Here is a 17,865-nt window from a genome sequence, read left to right on the forward strand (position 1 = left end):
TCTTGCTACAATACCCAGAAACTTTGATTATTAATCCTATATCCTGTGATCTTCAGTCCTTAGTTTGTTGATGCAGTAGCTTCTATCTACGTACTTTAGAATCAATGCAATATACAATTTGTTTTACATTAATATAGATCACCTTTAACTCATTGTGGAATTAGAGAATTACAGAAAGTTTACAGCCATTAGGCCTGACCAAATCAGGTCTTTGCCAAAGCTATCTAGTTAGTTCCACTGCCTTTCCCTTTCCGTGTAGCTCTGTGCCGTTTTTCTCTTTAAGTACGTATTGAATTTTCTTTTGTAAACTAAAATTCGATATGCCTCCAAAACTCCTTCAGACTGTGCATTACAGTTCATAAGCATTTGACGTGTAAAGATGATCTTCCCCATGCCATCTTTGATTACTTTAATAATCAGTGTCAATATGTGTTCTCTGCTCTTGAACATTCTACTAATGGGAACAGCTTCTCTCCTCTTACTCTACCCAAACCTGTCAAGCTTTCAAACGTTGAAAATAACCCCAGCTTCTCCAATCCTTCCACTTAACTGTTATACTCACCCTCAAGAATTAAATGATTCTTTCAAACCTTTTGTACACTTTCCAAGTGTTTCCTAAAGAATGAACCTTCTACTCCAACTGAGGCTGACAAAGCATTTTATTACAGCTTATTATAAGTTTTCCTTTGTACTCTATGTCTCATGTCATACAGCACATGATCCTCTAAGGTTCTTTAACCATTTTCACAGCCTACCTTGTGACCTTCAACAAGTTGTGTAAATATGTTGCTTGAACATTCTGTTCCTGAACACCTTTGGAATTGTACCCATTAAGTTATTCGCCTTTACTAATTCTTCTCACCAAAAGGTATCACATGTATCTGTAATAAATTTAACCTGGTCTCTCTCTTAAAGTCTATCAATATCCTTCTCAAATCACAACACTTCTAAGTTTTGCATTCTGCGCAAATTTTGAAATTGTACCCTTATATCTAAGTCATTAACATATGTTAAAGCAATGATCCTAGGACTAATCACTGAGGAACTCCAATAGCTTTTTAAGTACAAATCTTTCATGGATTGGTAGCATGTTCATCCATAATTGCCTTCGAGAAGTTAGTGGTGAGCTGCATTCTTGAGCTGGAAATCCATGTGTTGTAGGTAAACCAGCCATACCTTCTGATACTTCCAGGATTTTGATCCCATGACAGTGAAAGGATAGCGACACAATTCCAAATCAGGACAATGACTGACTTGGAGAGGAACTTGCAGGTGATTGTGTATCAATGCTCCTACTGCACTTATCTCTCTAGGTGGTGCAGTTTGTGGATCTGGAAGGTGGCACTGAAGGATGCTTGGTGAGTTGGTGCAATTTATTGTTTGTATGGTAGGTACATACTGCTGTCACCGTGCATCGGTGGTGGAGGAATGCTTCCAAAAGGGGATGGACTAGTTTGTCCAGGATAATCATAAGCTTCTTGATTGTCGTTGGAACCTCATTCATGCAATTAAATGGAGAACTATCCATTACCTTTCTGACTTAGAGATGCTGGGCAGATTTTGCCAAGTCAGGAGGTGAATTCCCAGTCTCTGACTTGCTGTTGCACCCACAATCTGAAAAACAAACATTTGCTACTCTTTTGTGTTCTGTTAGTTAGGCAACTCTGTATTCATGCTGCCACTGTCTATTCCTGGCAAGTGATTGTGTAGGTACTTTTGGGAGTTCATATACCTGTATACATCAAGCACCACACTCCCATCGCCACTACCAGTTATCTCACCAAAACAACCTAGGGAAGCATAAACAAAAACAAAATGCTGGAGAAACTCAGTGGTTCTGGCAACATCTGTGGAGGGAAAAGCATAGTTAACATTTCAAGTCAGAACAGTTCTGAACAAGAGTCACATTGTAACCAAATCCATGCTGGCTTTCCAGAACTAAGCCTCTCTTGTGCAGTGATTGTATATTTTGATCCAGATTATTGCTTTTAAGTTCTGTTTCCCTTGCGCTCCCCACCCCCCACCCCGCCCAACAAGGTGAAACTGGCTGTAGTTTCTGGGTTTATCTGAATTTATTTGACTACGGCAGCAACCTTAACAATTCTCATTCCTATTCGACAGAAGAACCACTGAGCCATCGCGCCACCATGAGCAGAAAGTGAAGTCACTGAGGTAGGATCTCTGTTTATGAGCATGTAGGTAACAATGGAACTAGCTGAATAAGTTCCACTTAGCTGTCCAATAGAGAAGCTATGAAGGAGGATGGTATCTATGCCAAGGGGTTGCAGATGGGTTAACAGGGCTGAAATGGCATAGATTTGCATGATCATAGTCACATCTGAAGACAGCGTGACTTTGTTGAGAGTAGTTTAGGTACTAATGCAAGGCCATAAAGCTGGAAAAATTTCTCCCTTAGCATTTGTGCTTTTGTTCCCTTCCAGAACTCGGACCATTACTCTTTTGTCTGGAGGCCCAGGAAGGTAACAGACAACATGCAGCATAATATAGTGGTAAAAACAATGACTGCAGATGCTGGAAACCAGATTCTGGATCAGTGGTGCTGGAAGAGCACAGAAGTTCAGGCAGCATCCAACGAGCAGCGAAATCGACGCTTCGGGCAAAAGCCCTTCATCAGGAATAAAGGCAGTGAGCTGCTCTTCCAGCACCACTGATCCATAATATACTGGTGCAGAGTAAATTCAAACTGCTGCTGCCACCTACTGTTCAAACAAAGCAGATGATTTAGTATGCGACTGTCCTGCCTGATTTTGTTTGCAGTAAGAACCTTCTCAATTTTCACATTCTCAAAAGCAAAATCTCCAAGATGAATATGGAAATCAAATTCAAGAAAAATTAGTTATTGCAGACTACTCATAGATGTTTACAGCACAGAAGATGGCCATTTGGTCCACCGTGTCTGTGAGACAATAAAGATCTGACTACACTAACACCATTTTCCAGCTTTTCATCCTTAGCCCTGGACGCTATGATAATGCAAGTGATTCTTTTATAAAAATACTCACTAAATGTTACAAGAGTTGCAACTCTAGCACTCTTTCATACAGTGAATCAAGACACCCACCTCGCTCTGGGTGAAACAGTTTCTCCTCAGCTCAGCTATTAGCCTTCCACCTTTTACCTGGTTACTGACGCGATACTAATGGAAGAAAGTGTCTTTGTGTCTACCCTATCTATGCCCCTGATAACCTTATACACTTTTATCAAATCCCCTCTCAACCTTCACTTCTCCAAGGAAAACAATTCCAGTCTATCCAATCTTTCCTCATAGTTCAGACTCCCTCTGCCTAGGCAGCATCCTGGTAAATCTCCTCTGCAGCCCCTCTAGTGCAATCATATTATTCTTGTATTGTGTTCATCAGAACTGATTGCAGTTTGGTCAAACCAGCATTTTAAACAGTCGCACATAACCTCACTGCTCGTATATTCTGTGCATTTATGAGTATTTCTCCGCCCTTTCTATGCTTTTAAACTACACTGGCACTGCTCCCAAGTCTCTCCTAGCTCTATCACTGATCTGTCTGCTTTAGGAATCTCTGCGCACTCTCTAGCCTCTTGTTTATTTCATAAAAGAAGGGAACTCTGTATTTCTGAGAGGAGATTGCATTTCAGGTTTCCCTCAGTCAAACAGAAGAATACTTCCATTCTGACAGCTGTCAGATGGTGACACACACCATGCCCCTTTTCACAACAGTCGGCTACTGGATTCTGTTAAAGTTCTGACAGCCATTTTGACAGCTGGTGTCAAAGGGCAAGTACAGGAGGTAAGTGTGATGTTAGGCTGCTGGGAGGTTAAGGTGTCATTTAAGTAGTGGGGACTGAGTGCCAACCGGGCAGTATATGGAGTGCCAAAGATAGGAATGCCAGATTATCAGGGGATAAGGAGCCAGCGGGGGAGGGATAGGGTGCTAGGTGAGTAGGGGTAAGATAACATTTAAGTAGGGTGACAAGTAGGGATGAAGTCAGGTCTGTAGGTTACCAGCTGGGTGGGGTACTAAGGGGAAGGATACCAGGTGGGTAGAGGTAAAGTGGTAGGTGGGTAGGGTGCCAGTTGGAGAGGGGCACAGTGCCAAACATAATGTGCAAATGAGTAGGTAATGTCAGTCATGTAGAATGACAGCTGTGTAAGGACTGAAGAAGAGGTAGGTGGTCAGGTGGGTAGGATGCCAAATGGGATTTGGGATAGGGTCTAGATTAGAAGGATGCTGGAAAAGCACAGCAGGCAGCATCCGAGGAGCAGGAAAATCAACATTTCGGGCAAAAGCTCTTAATCAGGAATGAATTTGGGGTAGGGTGTCAAGTAAATGCCAGGTTTCAAGGTGGGAAGATGAGGAATGCTGCTTTGGGTAGGTCAGAGTGAGTGGGAGAAATCAAGTCTTCCAGGCTGAGTGTGTTAGGTCAGGGTCTGGCAAGTGTAAGTTCCGGGAGAGTTGTAGTTACTCGTGTGTGTGAATTAAGTGTACAGTCAGTTTAATAGTTACTATATATTTATTTGTCTGTATTTTTCTGACTAGCTATTTTGTTTCATTTCATTTCATTGGAACTCTCAAAAATCTCTGGTTTAAATGGAGATCTTCAGAGGGTTCTATGCATCGATTTAATTTCCAGGGTAATTCCTTCAGTGTGAACCATGATCAGTATTCTGTAAGTCACCATTCACAACTCCAATCTATGCTAGAATACCAACAATCTGGCCATCGAAAAATCTGGGCCATAGATTTCTGAACCTTCCATATTTAGTCCAATTTTAAGTATAATTTACAATGCAACAGTTGAACAGTATCCCTTAAGTAGGACAGCAATGCAACATTAGCCTCTTATTGTAGAGAGTCTGACAGCTCAATAACTGTTTCAAAACAAAGTAGCTATTGCAATTAGCATGGAAATTTTCAATTCTACAGATCAATAACATGCGAAAATCCTGCACCTAATAGTCTTAACATAGATTGTAGCTGCATCAGAAATAGCATGAATAATACAAAGATTGCTCTTAAAAATATCTTGCAGTATTATCCTGCTCATAAATCAAAAGGCTTTAAAGTTTATCGCAGCTATATTTTATCAGGATAACTTTTAAGCAGACCTCTATTTTAACCACTGATGCCAAATGAATCTCTAACAGATGAATATAGTTTTCAAAACATCTACAGCTTCTTTTTAAATGCACTATTTTACTGAAAGCAAAGCAAAATGAATCTAAAGACAAACACACATTTTTTGGAGAGTTAAATATATTTGACAGAAGCATAGTTTAGTCAGTGTGAAGGAGAATTTTTTAAAGTTATGTTTCAGAATATCCATTATACATTAAAAATACTTTATCTGAATGCTTGTTATTTATTATTAAAATTACTCATGTCAGCATTTCCATTTTAACCTAAATGAATAAAATGAGAACTGGCCACTTGGTGCTGCTAAACTGTGATTACAGTGAAGGTACTTTAAGGCTACTGCATTGCGGTTATCCTCCTAGAGTAATTCATGGGCCTGGGCTAATGATTTGAAGGTACACGTTCAATCCCCATCATAGGAGCTGAGGAATTTTAAGTTCAACGAATTGAATAAAATCTGAAATAAAAGAGCTAGTATTAGTGATGGTGACCATGAAACTGCTACAGGGCCATAAAAGCTGAACTGGCTCACCCTTTGAGGAAGGAAATCTGTTGCCCTTACAAGATCTGATCCATGTGACTCCAGGGCCACAGCAAGTGGTTATTCTCTGTAATTCCACAGTAAACCACTTGAGTTTTAATCAAGAAATCACGTCACCACCTTCTGAAAATCCACCAGGAATTAACATTAGATGATGTGAACTGGCTCAAAGGTAGAAGACAGAGGGTGGTGGTGGAGGGTTGTTTTTCAGACTGGAGGCCTGTGACCAGTGGAGTGCCACAAGGATCGGTGCTGGGTCTTCTACTTTTTTCCATTTACATAAATGATTTGGATGCGAGCATAAGAGGTACAGTTAGTAAGTTTGCAGATGACACCAAAATTGGAGGTGTAGCGGGCAATGAAGAGGGTTACCTCAGACTACAACAGGATCTTGACCAGATGGGCCAATGGGCTGAGAAGTGGCATTTATTCAGATAAATGAGAGGTGCTGCATTTTGGGAAAGTAAATCTTAGCAGGACTTATACACTTAATGGTAAGGTCCTAGGGAGTGTGGCTGAACAAAGAAACCTTGGAGTGCAGGTTCATAGCTCCTTGAAAGTGGAGTTGCAGGTAGATAGGATATTGAAGAAGGCATTTGGTATGCTTTCCTTTATTGGTCAGAGTACTGAGTATAGGAGTTGGGAGGTCATGTTGCGGCTGTACAGGACACTACTTAGGCCACTATAGGAATATTGCAATTCTGGCCTTTTTCTTATTGGAAAGATGTTGTGAAACTTGAAAGAGTTCAGAAAAGATTTACAAGGATGTTGCCAGGGTTGGAGGACTTGAGCTATAGGGAGAGGCTGAACAGGCTGGGACTGTTTTCCCTGAAGCGTCAGAGGCTGAGGGGTGACCTTATAGAGGTTTACAAAATTATGAGGGGCATGGATAGGGTAAATAGGCAAAGTCTTTTTCCTGGGTTCGGGGAGTCCAGAACTAGAGGGCACAGGTTTAGGGTGAGAGGGGGAAGGTATAAAAGAGACCTAAGGGGCAACTTTTTCACGCAGAGGGTGGTATGTGTATGGAATGAGCTGCCAGAGGAAGTGGTGGAGGCTGGTACAAATTGCAACATTTAAGAGGCATTTGGATGGGTATATGAATAGGAAGGGTTTGGAGGGATATGGGCCAGGTGCTGGCAGGTGGGACTAGATTGGGTTGGGATTTCTGGTCAGCATGGACAGGTTGGACCGAAGGGTCTGTTTCCATGCTGTACATCTCTATGACTCTGTGACTCTATGGGCTTGGTAATGACAGCCACTTGTTGTGAATTTATAAACACTGCTAGTGGGGGCAGTGTCGCACCTCAGTTTCACAGCACCAATTAGTTACTCTGCACCACAGAGAACCTTCCAAACTCCCATTCTACTTCAACGTGTTTTGTTTCCCCAACCAGAGACCTTTACACCTTTAGTTATAAATTATACAACAGTATAAAGTATGATATAAAAATAAAGGCAGAACTTAAGATTTTGAATTGAGGACACATTTACTGGGCTATCTGGATATTTTCTAATCAACCTGTTCAGAGATATTACTCCACATCTCTGGAGCAAGTGGGACTTGAATCCAGGTCTCATTGTCCAGAGATGAGGCCACTACCAAAGCATCACATGAACCACTCCACACAACCCTCCCCCACCACCACCACCCACCCATCCCCAACCCACTCTCCTTCATTCTCCTAATCTGAATCACTTGAAGACTACACATTGAGTCATAGAGTTATAGAAATGTACAGTACAGCACAGAAACAGACTCTTCAGTCCAACCCATCCATGCTAACCAGATATCCCAACCCAATCTAGTCCCACATGCCAGCACTGGCCCATATCCTTCTAAACCCTTCCTATTCATATATTCGTCCAAGTGTCTTTTAAATGTTGCAATTGTACCAGCCTCCACCACTTCCTCTGGCAGCTCACTCCATACATGTATCACCCTCTGCATGAAAAAGTTGCCCCTTATATCTCTTTTATATCTTTGCCCTCTCACCCTAAACTTATACCCTCTAATTCTAGACTCCCACACCCTAGGGAAAAGAATTTGTCTATTTATTCTATCCATGCCCCTCATAATTTTGTAAACCTCCATAAGGTCACCCCTCAGCTTCCGACGCTCCAAGGAAAACAGCCCCAGCCTGTTCAGCCTCTCCCTATAGCTCAAATCCTCCAACTCTGGCAACATCCTTGTAAACGTTTTCTGAACCCTTTCAAGTTTCACAACATTTTTTCCGAGAGGAAGGTGACAATGTGTGATTCTATTGTTAGTTACAAGTACTTAATGGGTTCTTTGACTAAATGATTACACAAAGTCACCTGCACTTCAATACATAGTTAATTTATTGGGTTAAAATACTTAATATATAAATGATTTAATAATTGTCAGTTTAGACTATATATATATATGTTACAACATTACATAATCAGATAAAACATCTGAGATAAGCAACTGAGACTCTGCATTTCTATTTGATAGGGCCTTTGGCAACAACGGTATCAGCTGCTCTATCTCAGACTCCTGGGCACTGGTCACGTGAAGCCCAGTCCAATGGTGTGAAGTCTAATGAGTGAGGCAAAGTCCCTGATCTTAATACTTCTCTGAATCTAAGGCTGGTGTGCACTATCAGTTGGTGTCAAGTTTAGCACTTCACTTCACTTCACTTTTGGCTCCTTCAGAAATCAACTGGAGATATCGGCAGGATTTCTCAATGTGAATTATACAAGGCCATTCCACAGTTCGCACACACACAGCAAATGTCAGAATGACACAGGAGTCCATTCATCCCATAATGTCCATGCTGTTCTCTGTAGTCAGTCATTCTGCTTTCCCCACTTTACTGTCAGAGAACTACAAGTCCACTTCCCTCGAGTTCCCGTTGATTTTCATTCTCAAAACACTCATTTCCACCAATCTCTTGGGCAGTGAGTTGCAGGACATTACCAATTACTGCACAAAAGTGTTCTTCCTTTCACCATTTCACCCACCTGCCCCCACTCCCTGCACACCCCACTCTCGTGCCTTTTGATCATAAGTTGGAGGAGCAGAAATAGGCCATGCAGCCCAGTCAGTCTGCTGAGCTAGTCAATGATATTCCTCAACTTCACTTTCCTGCCTTTACCCTATAACCGTCAATTTCCCTCCGGATTAAAAATCTGTCTACCTCAGTCTTGAATATACCTAACAACCTTGATATCCTCTATGATAAAGAAACCACAGAAAGGAAAATATTCCTCCACAGCTGTCTTAAATGAGCAGCTCCTAACTCTGACATCATGTCCTGTGGCCCGAGGTCTCCCACAAGGGGAAACAACCTTTCTGCATCTAATCTGTCAAGATCCCAACAACCTTATATGTTTTAATAAGGTCACTTCGCATTCTTCTATATTCCACCAAGTACAGGCCCAATCCAATCTCCTCATAATCCAGTCCCTCCATATCTGGTATCAGCCTAGTAACCCTTCTGCGGACTGCCTCCAATGCCAATCTCCTTAGATAAAGGGTCCATACCGTTCACAGTATTGTGTCCGCTAGTCCTGGCATCTTTAATTAATTGGAACAGCTTGACTTTGTCTATGTAATCTTAATTTGGCATAATCTTATAAACCTCTATCTGGTCTCTCCTCAACATTTTTTGCTCCAATCAGAGCAATCCCAATTGCCTCAGCATAACCTCGCAGCTAAAATGCTTTGTGCCTGGAACAATTGAGAAAGGCAGAAACAGTTAAGAATTGGACGGTGCGCTGAGCACAGAGAACAAACAGTTATGGATAGAGATGTACAGCACAGAAACAGGCCCTTCCATGTCAACTAGATATCCCCATTTTGACTAATCAGTGTGAGATGACAATAAATAGAGGTTCAGTTTAGAGGTTGTCTATTTAGTTGGAGATTTAAGGAGGAGCTAGGGAAAAGGGATTGGGAGTGACTATAAGCTGTGTCAACCTGAAGAGTGCTGTACAGGAGAACACTGGTGAGATGAGAAAGTAAAGGCTGCGATTTAAGAACTGTATGACAGCCACCTTGACAGACCTTGACGTGATTGAATGTTTTACAATGCTGAGCCCCGATCCCCCGTGCACCATACTCCTACTGCTCATCAGCTCTGTCACTCACAGCCAAACCTGCTCAGTGAGCTTGGAGACTTCCATAAAGTGCCCCAGGGACAAGTCTGAGAACCAGGGTCAACCAATCCACAAAGGTGAGACCGTGTGGGTGCTGGAAATCTGAAATAAGAATGCTGAAGAAACCCAACAAGATTAACAATATCTTTGGAGAGAGAAACAAATTTAAGATTTTGAGAATAACTCATACTGGTATTGAAACATTAACTCTGTTTTTCTTTCCACAGATGCTGTCAGACAATGCTAAGCTTGCCCCAGCAGCATCTGTGTTTGTTTCAGCCTTCTGATTCAGCACCAGTTGCCACCTTCCATTTGTATCCAGAAACCTTCACTTGGAGTTGCCGTTGTGAGTCCTGCTGGAGTCCCTTTACATAAAAATCCTTCATTGATTATTTAAGCACTTTATTCCACTCACTCTCCCAGGTTGGGTGCCGTGCCTCTTGGAAAGGACCATACTCATTGAGTAATCAAACAGGTTCTTGACTCTCAAATAGTTCTGCCATTTCAGAAGGAAGTAAGTTGGCAAAATTTCTATCCTTAATAATTATAGTTTCCTACAGTTAGCAACACATGAATGAGTCTACTCTTAACACTCACAAAAATTTTAATTTGCCTTTTATAATAAGGTACCCCGAATTGCTACTTTAAATGTGTCCTACCAATGTTTTGCACATCCTTGCCACCTGGATTATGACAGACTATTCTGAAATGCTGATAAAGGGGGGACCTGTTCAAAGTTTTTAACATATTAAATGGTATAGGCCAAGTAATATTCTAGAAGTACATTAACTTTATTTAGATTTTAGAACAAAGTATGATAAATACAGATGTTCGAAAAATACCCTATACTTGAGAATACTCTACCAGCTAAGCTGTTGAAACAAACATGTTTGAAGAGTTTCTGATACAACTGGAAACTAGGATGCAGGAATTCAAATGCGAGGGAAATAAACACAGAGTCTGATAGCCTTTACTTGTCCTCGCCTTTCCCTTATATTCTGATGAGCTCGAGCTCTAACGCAGCAACTCTCTCACCTCCCTTACAATATGTTGTACCCTTGTTCCTCCATGTATGTTAAATAATCCTGACTCTCCACTCATATTAGCCCAGATAGCTCTGGGCTGAAAAGGCAAGGCATATTTGTCACAATTCACATTGTGCCTCACTAATACACACAAAAGGAAAACGGTATAGTGAGCCCCATTCATGACTTGGCACGAACCCTCCACAGAGAACGGATCATACCAGTTCTTGTAGATTTGAGACCTATCTGTACGTATGGGGTGATCTCCTTCCTGAGGCCAGTCTTTGCTCTTTCCCTCTAATGCTAAATGTATTTAATCCATTCAGATTAGTTGGGATAGTATTTACTGCCCATGCCAAGTTGCTCTTGGAAAGGTCCTTTCTTGAAACACTGTAGTCCAGTGATCTATATCCAAAGATGTGCAAGTCAGGTGAATTGGTTATGCTAAATTGCCCATAGTGTTAGGCGCATTAGTCAGAGGGAAATGGGTCTGGGTGGGTTACTCTTCGGAGGGTCACTGTGGACTTGTTGGGCTGAAGTCTAGGAATTTAGGAAATCTAATCTAATCCAATTGGTGTTGGCAGATTCACAATGTCACTGGGGTAGGAATTCCAGGCTCTAAACCTAACGATGCTGAAGGTATGGTGATATATTTCTAAATCAGGGTAGTGAGTAACCTGGCAGGGAATTTGCGGACTGTGGTGCATCTATGTATCTGCTGCCTTTGACTTTTAGATGGCAGTGATTGTGGGCTAGAAGGTACAGTCTAAGGAGCTTTGGCGAATTTCTTGTAGATAGTACACAGTGCTGATCTTGAGCAATTGAGAAAGTGAATATTTGTGGATGTGGTGCCAATCCAGCGGGCTGCTTTGTCCTGGTTAGTGTCCAGCTTTGAGTGTCCTTGGAGCTACATCCATTCAGGCACATGGACAATATTCTATCACGCTCCTGACTTAGAACATAGACTTGTACCTTGGAGATGCTAGAGAGGCTTCAGGGAGATAAACAATGAATTTCCCATTGCAGGATACCTGGCCTCTGCCCTATTGTAGAGGTAATACTTATACGACTAGTTTAATTCAATTTCTGGTCAAGGATAAACCCAGGATGTTGGCAGTAGGGGACTCAGTGATGACAATGCCATTGAATGTCCGAGGGCAGTATTAGATTCTCTCTTGTTGGAGATGGTCATCACTTGCCACTTTCACAGTGTGAATGTTAATCACCATTTGTCAGCCCAAGTGTGAAGACTGTCAACTTCTTGCTTTAACTACTGATAAAGCTATTAAGCTGCTAGCACAATTGCCCTCCAGGAGATTTGCAGCAAACACCAGCACACTAGAATTTTAAAAAATGAGGGCAGCAGGTTCCAGGATGCTGTCACTTTCCAACTTGTGACGTGCTACATGTACTGTCAGGTAACCAAATCAAAGAGTCATTCATCTCAAGAATATCTCGACATTAAATTTCAAAAACAAGACTGCACGTTTCAAACATGTAACAATAAGACATAGTCAACAATATATTCCCAATTACAAATAGGAAGAAGATTTTTTAAATTAATTACACACATTTAACATTTCTGTTTTATAAAAGTGCTGCAAAATTATTATCGACATGGATCATTAGCGAAAAGTTTGACTTCATTTGGTAGATGAAAACTACGGTTCTTAACATTTTCATTTTAAAAATTCTAATTTCCATCTCCATACCTTTGCCAACAATAACAAGCGGCCTCTTGGCACTTCTAATGATCAAAGCTGCTTCTTTTACTACTTGAGGTTCTGCCATGGCCACTGGAGCACGGAGACAACAAGGAACAGTTCTATATGGAGAAACACAGTTAAATAGATTCTCTCAGCTGTACAGAAGACTATGAGAGCAAATTTCACAGTAAAAGAAATCAATATCAATTGCAAGATTTGTATCAACAAGAAAAAAGGCATTGAACATGCATGTGATTTATTAGGTCAGCAGAACACTTTATCATGATAGTTACCGAAAACAAATTGTATTCAGAGATGTTTTAGTAAAAAATGAGGTCTGCAGATGCTGGAGATCACAGCTGCAAATGTGTTGCTGGTCGAAGCACAGCAGGTTAGGCAGCATCTCAGGAATAGAGAATTCGACGTTTCGAGCATAAGCCCTTCATCAGGAATAAGAGATGTTTTCCAAAGCTATGAATTGATCGTATCTAGAATGTATTCAATGTGAGGTGCTGAATGGGTAGTGATTCTGACTCTAAGCCAGAAGCTCAAGGTCTCATTCAAGGACTCACTCCTCAAAGAAGACACCCTAGTAAAGTGTCTAAGATTAGAAGCTGATCTGCAAATCCTTTCAACATATACCAAAGGCAGGTGGAGAAAGCAGAAGAAATTTCTGGTTCAGACAGAAAGAACTTTGTGATCCAAGCAAGACCTGCATGTATATACACACATTGCAAACACCAGGACTCTTCATAGAGTGCAGACATGCACACAAACATGGTAACCTAGTGTTGTCATTAACTACTTTCAAATGGTAAGATATGAGTAAAGGATGATCATCAGTTGAAAGACTGAAGGCAGTCAGCCTGGAAGTCAAAGCAGTGTCTGTAATCTCCCAGCCCAATACAGATCAGAGCCCATTATTCGGCCTCTGCCACTATTCAAGGGTATGCCTTATTTTTCAAACCATCTCAAGTTGTGAAACGTTGCTGCTGGAAAACATATTGAAGTCAATGGAAGCTACCATGTGCTAAATTGGCCCGAGGGCAGACTTGAGCACAGTAAAACTTAAAATTGTCATCTGAAGCCCAATTTCCAGTTTTCAGTTTTTGTCTGGACTCTCAGGCACAAATATAAGGGAATTTATTACTTTCTCCTCTAACATGACACAAATAATCAAAAATAATCTTGGTCCTACAACTGCACTGCGATATCAGTGAGTAAAGAATCTAATGCAATTAATATTATACTGATCAATTCATGTAAAGGAACAGCACTTGTCAAAGGAATACTAACACTGGAAAATTGGGAAAGGTTTGGTGGAAACACCTATGCCAGGCCGTAACTATTAATTTGCTTTTTGTTTTTTGGGTTTTGTTTTTTGGGTGGGCTTTAATTGTACATAACTATTAAAGCAGGCTTTTGTAAATGTGTTTCTGTAAATAAACTCCTGTAAGTGAATAAAGACAAGGCTCCAGTATTACATTGATCAGTAGCTGGCTAATTCAAGATTGTTATCAGCTCCCTTTGAAATTATAGCAGTACCATTTTCTTTTTAAAATGATTACATTACAAAATATTTTTCCTTATAATTACAGCATAACCTGTTTTAGGCCTACCAAACATAGATTACCTACACAAACGGAAGGATAGGGACAACAAGGGGCAAAATGTAGCTTCATGTGGACAAATGCAGTGGGATGAGTTTGAGGAAGGGGAAATATAGTAGAAATAATAGTGCGTTACAAGACAAGGGGGATCTGAAAAGGAAAACATTAAAACCATCAGCAAAGTATACATTAACAAGCCAACATCTTTGCGAATGAGTAGCTGAAGAATCTAATACATACTTTGGAGATATTACTATAGTAATAGCATGAATGGCCACAAATAGAATGTTCTAAATGCACTTTGAAAATAAAATGAGTTTGAGCACAGCCTATTTCACCCCTTATATATTCTTTATTTAGTTAAGGTCACCAAATAACAAAGGGGGAATTCAGAATATGATTTGATTTGATTTGATTTGATTTGTTGTAGTCACATGTACCTAACTACAGTGAAAAGCTTTGTTTTGCAAGCAGTGCAGGTAGGACATAGCAAACAAGGACATACAGATCATAGGGCTCTTAGACAGAGTGAAGTATACAAGGTTTCGGTTGCACAGGAGGTGCACAAAGCAGGATCAACATTATTTGAAGTTAGGGAGGTCCCTTCAGCAGTCTAATAACAGCCAGGAAGAAGCTGTTCCTGAACCTGCTGGTGTGTGTGTTCAGTCTTCTGTATATTCTGCCTGATGGAAGAGGTTGTAGGGGAGCATAGCCGAGGTGTGAGGGGTCTTTGATGATGCTGGCAGCCTGTCTGCGGCAACGAGTCCATGGATGGGAAGTTGGCTTTTCTGATGGTCAGGGCTGTGCATACAACCTTCTGTAGTTTCTTACAGTCCTGAGCAGAGCAGTTATCATACCAAGATGTTATGGAGGGACAGAAATTAAAATAGCTGAGACAGTTTACTCTGCAGCCAAGTAAACTCAATGAGATCTCACCGCCTTCATATTTCAGGGCTCTCAGGAAATAAACTGAAGTCAAGTATATATTACCTACAATCAACAACACAGACTCACGCTCAGGAGAATGAGTGTAGACAGAAAGCGTAGCTTCAACTCCCCAAGGTCAGTGAATGGGTGGAACTGACTTCCCAGGAGACAAACTGTTTACTTTGCAGATTAATGACTGAGTCAGCCATGGTCATGCTAAACAACAAAGCAGGCTCAAAGGGCCGAATGGCCTACATCTGCTTCTAGTTTCTTTGTCTCTACGAGTAGGTACAAGTGAAGGTGTTCTTTTCATACAAGGTAACGTTAGAATTGTCCAAACACAATGTTTGTTCCCACATCCCCATGATCAAAGAAGCAGCATTAATTCTAAAGCTTATGATCGATGTCCTGGCTCACAGACCTACCTCAGTAATTCACTCCGGATTGTTGACGTCACCATATCTCCAGGAATATCAACATAACAAGCTCCTGGACGGCCATAGATGCTGCTTCTAACTGCCTTGAACAAAATATAAAATTAATCGAGATTTCTACAGGTGAACAGCCTGGAGAACAACAAAGAAAAATAATTAACGTAAATTTATATAGCACTGATCAAGATGTCCCAAAGTGCTTTACAGACAATTTAAAACCATCAAATCTTCCATCATCATCCTTGAAGATGTTCTGTCCCATCAACAGGATACAACCATTAGGCATGGTAGCACAATGGTGTTTAATGCTGTACCATTGAGAGGGAGTTACCTCAGAAGCAGGGTCCAAATAACTTTCCTTTTCCAAGGGCTCTTTTTGAGACATTTCTGAGGAAGACTTTTGGATTTTCGGGGGTGGCATTTTTATTCTCAGTAAGGAGCAAGTGAGCTGAGGACCCTGGGACCATGCAAAGGGAGAGATCAGGACCACGAAACCAGTCCAAGAAAACACAAGTGGCTAAGTTCAGTCAGAGCAGCAGCTAAACCACAAAAGGAACCCCCACCATACTCCAGTATTCAAAAAGGCTGACAGAAGTGACATCAAAGCTGACTGATAGGTAGAGGTCAAGTTGTTTTTCTCCATTTTAAAATCAAAAGTGAATGTCCACATTTCTGTGAGTACATAGATTCCCAATAGGGGGCAGATATGGAGGCAAATCTCAGAGAAATGTAAATATGCTAAAATGTAATGGAGTAACAATGGTAGGGGATTTCAACTTCTCCAATATTGACTGAGAGAGACAAAACGAGAAAGTCTTGGAGGGGGAAAAGTTCTTAACGTGCATCCAGGAGCACTTGTTAAACCAGCACATGGAAAGTAATGTAAGGACGGAAGGTGCTGAATCTAATTTTGGAGAATGAAACTGAGCAAGTGGTTAAGAGTCAGTAGATGAGCGTTTTCGTGGTAGTGATCGTAAGTCAGCAAGACTTGTTATGGAAAAGTACAAGGATAGTCTGGAAGTAAAGTCTATGAATTGGGCAAGGGCCAGTAAGACAGGATTTCGCCAAAGAGGACTCGGAGCAACTACTTGCAGGAAAATCTACGTTAGAGCATTGGATGTCAAGAGACATATAGGATTGGATAAGGAAAAAAGTGAAACTTATGCCTTATGCTGAGGGTTCAAAACAGTAAAAGGTGGAGGAGTACAGAAAGTACAGGGGGTTATTTAATGAAAAAAAATTAAACTCTGGCACATAAAATAAAGGGATTTGTGCCAAAAGCATTTCATGAATACACCAAGGGGCAAGAACATAACAGAGAAAGAATGGGAGCAATTTGGAATTAAAGTAGCAATCTGTGGCTCTAGGCAGAAGATGTAGTTGGTCTTAAATGAGTACTTTGCACCTGTATTCACTGTGGAGGAGGACAATGTAAGTGAGGAAATTGTGATGGGGGTGTGTGATTACTGTGATATATTTGAACAGATTAGCATTGAGAGAGAGGAGATATTAGTGGTTTTAGTTGGCTATTGTGGAAAGCAAGGGAGAAGATTGCAGGAGCTCTGATACTAATTTTCAAATCCTCTCAGGCCACAGAAAATGTACCAGAGGAATGGAGGGTAGTTAATGTGGCACCATCATTCAAGAAGGGTAGTAGGGATAGACCAAGAAATTACAGACAAGTGAGTTGAATATCTGTGCTAGGGAAAATATTAGAAAGAAGTCGGAGGGTCAAAATTAATCTCCACCTGGAAAGACAAGGATTAATCAAGGATAGTCAGCGGGAGATCTTGTCCAACAAATTTGACTGACATTTTCAAAGTGATCACGAGGTGTGTAAATAACAGCTGTGCAGTTAATGTAGCCTACATGGACCTCAGCAAGACTTTCGACACTCCAGAGAAATTAGTGTCAGTCTAGTCAGCCTTTCCCTACAGCCCGCACCTTCCAATCCCAGCAACATCTTTGTAAATATTTTCTGAACCTTTTCAAGTTTAACAACAATTTTTCTATAGCAGGGAGACCAGAACTGAACGCAGTATTGTAGAAGTGGCCACACCAATGTTCTGTGCAGCCACAACATGACATCCCAACTCCTGTACTCAACGTTCTGATCAATGAAGGAAAGTATGTAAATACCCTCTTCACCATAAGACTACCTGCAATTCTACTTTTAAGGAACTATGTATCTGCACCCCTAGTTCTCTTTGTTCGGCAACACTTCCTAGGGCCCTACCATTAACTGCTTCAGTCCTGCTCTGATTTGCCTTATCAAAAATGCAACACCTCACATTTATGTAAATTGAACTCCATCTGCCAGTCCTCGGCCTATTGGCCCATCTGGTCAAGGTCTAGTTGTATATGTCATTCT

At 41.1% G+C, this 17,865-nt stretch overlaps 1 protein-coding gene across 1 annotated transcript in view; it reads right to left on the bottom strand.

Annotated features, from left to right (window-relative positions):
- hacl1 (2-hydroxyacyl-CoA lyase 1) overlaps nucleotides 1-17,865 on the bottom strand; it is a 99,343-nt gene that overhangs the window by 48,614 nt on the left and 32,864 nt on the right. Inside the window, exons 7-8 of the mRNA XM_060825507.1 lie at nucleotides 15,486-15,580; nucleotides 12,530-12,642 (exon numbers count right to left, since the gene is read on the bottom strand). Of these exons, the coding sequence (XP_060681490.1) occupies nucleotides 12,530-12,642; nucleotides 15,486-15,580 (208 nt within the window). The remainder of the gene's footprint in view (nucleotides 1-12,529; nucleotides 12,643-15,485; nucleotides 15,581-17,865) is intronic.

The sequence above is a fragment of the Hemiscyllium ocellatum genome, chromosome 5 (assembly GCF_020745735.1).
Source record: "Hemiscyllium ocellatum isolate sHemOce1 chromosome 5, sHemOce1.pat.X.cur, whole genome shotgun sequence".
NCBI lineage: Eukaryota > Metazoa > Chordata > Chondrichthyes > Orectolobiformes > Hemiscylliidae > Hemiscyllium > Hemiscyllium ocellatum.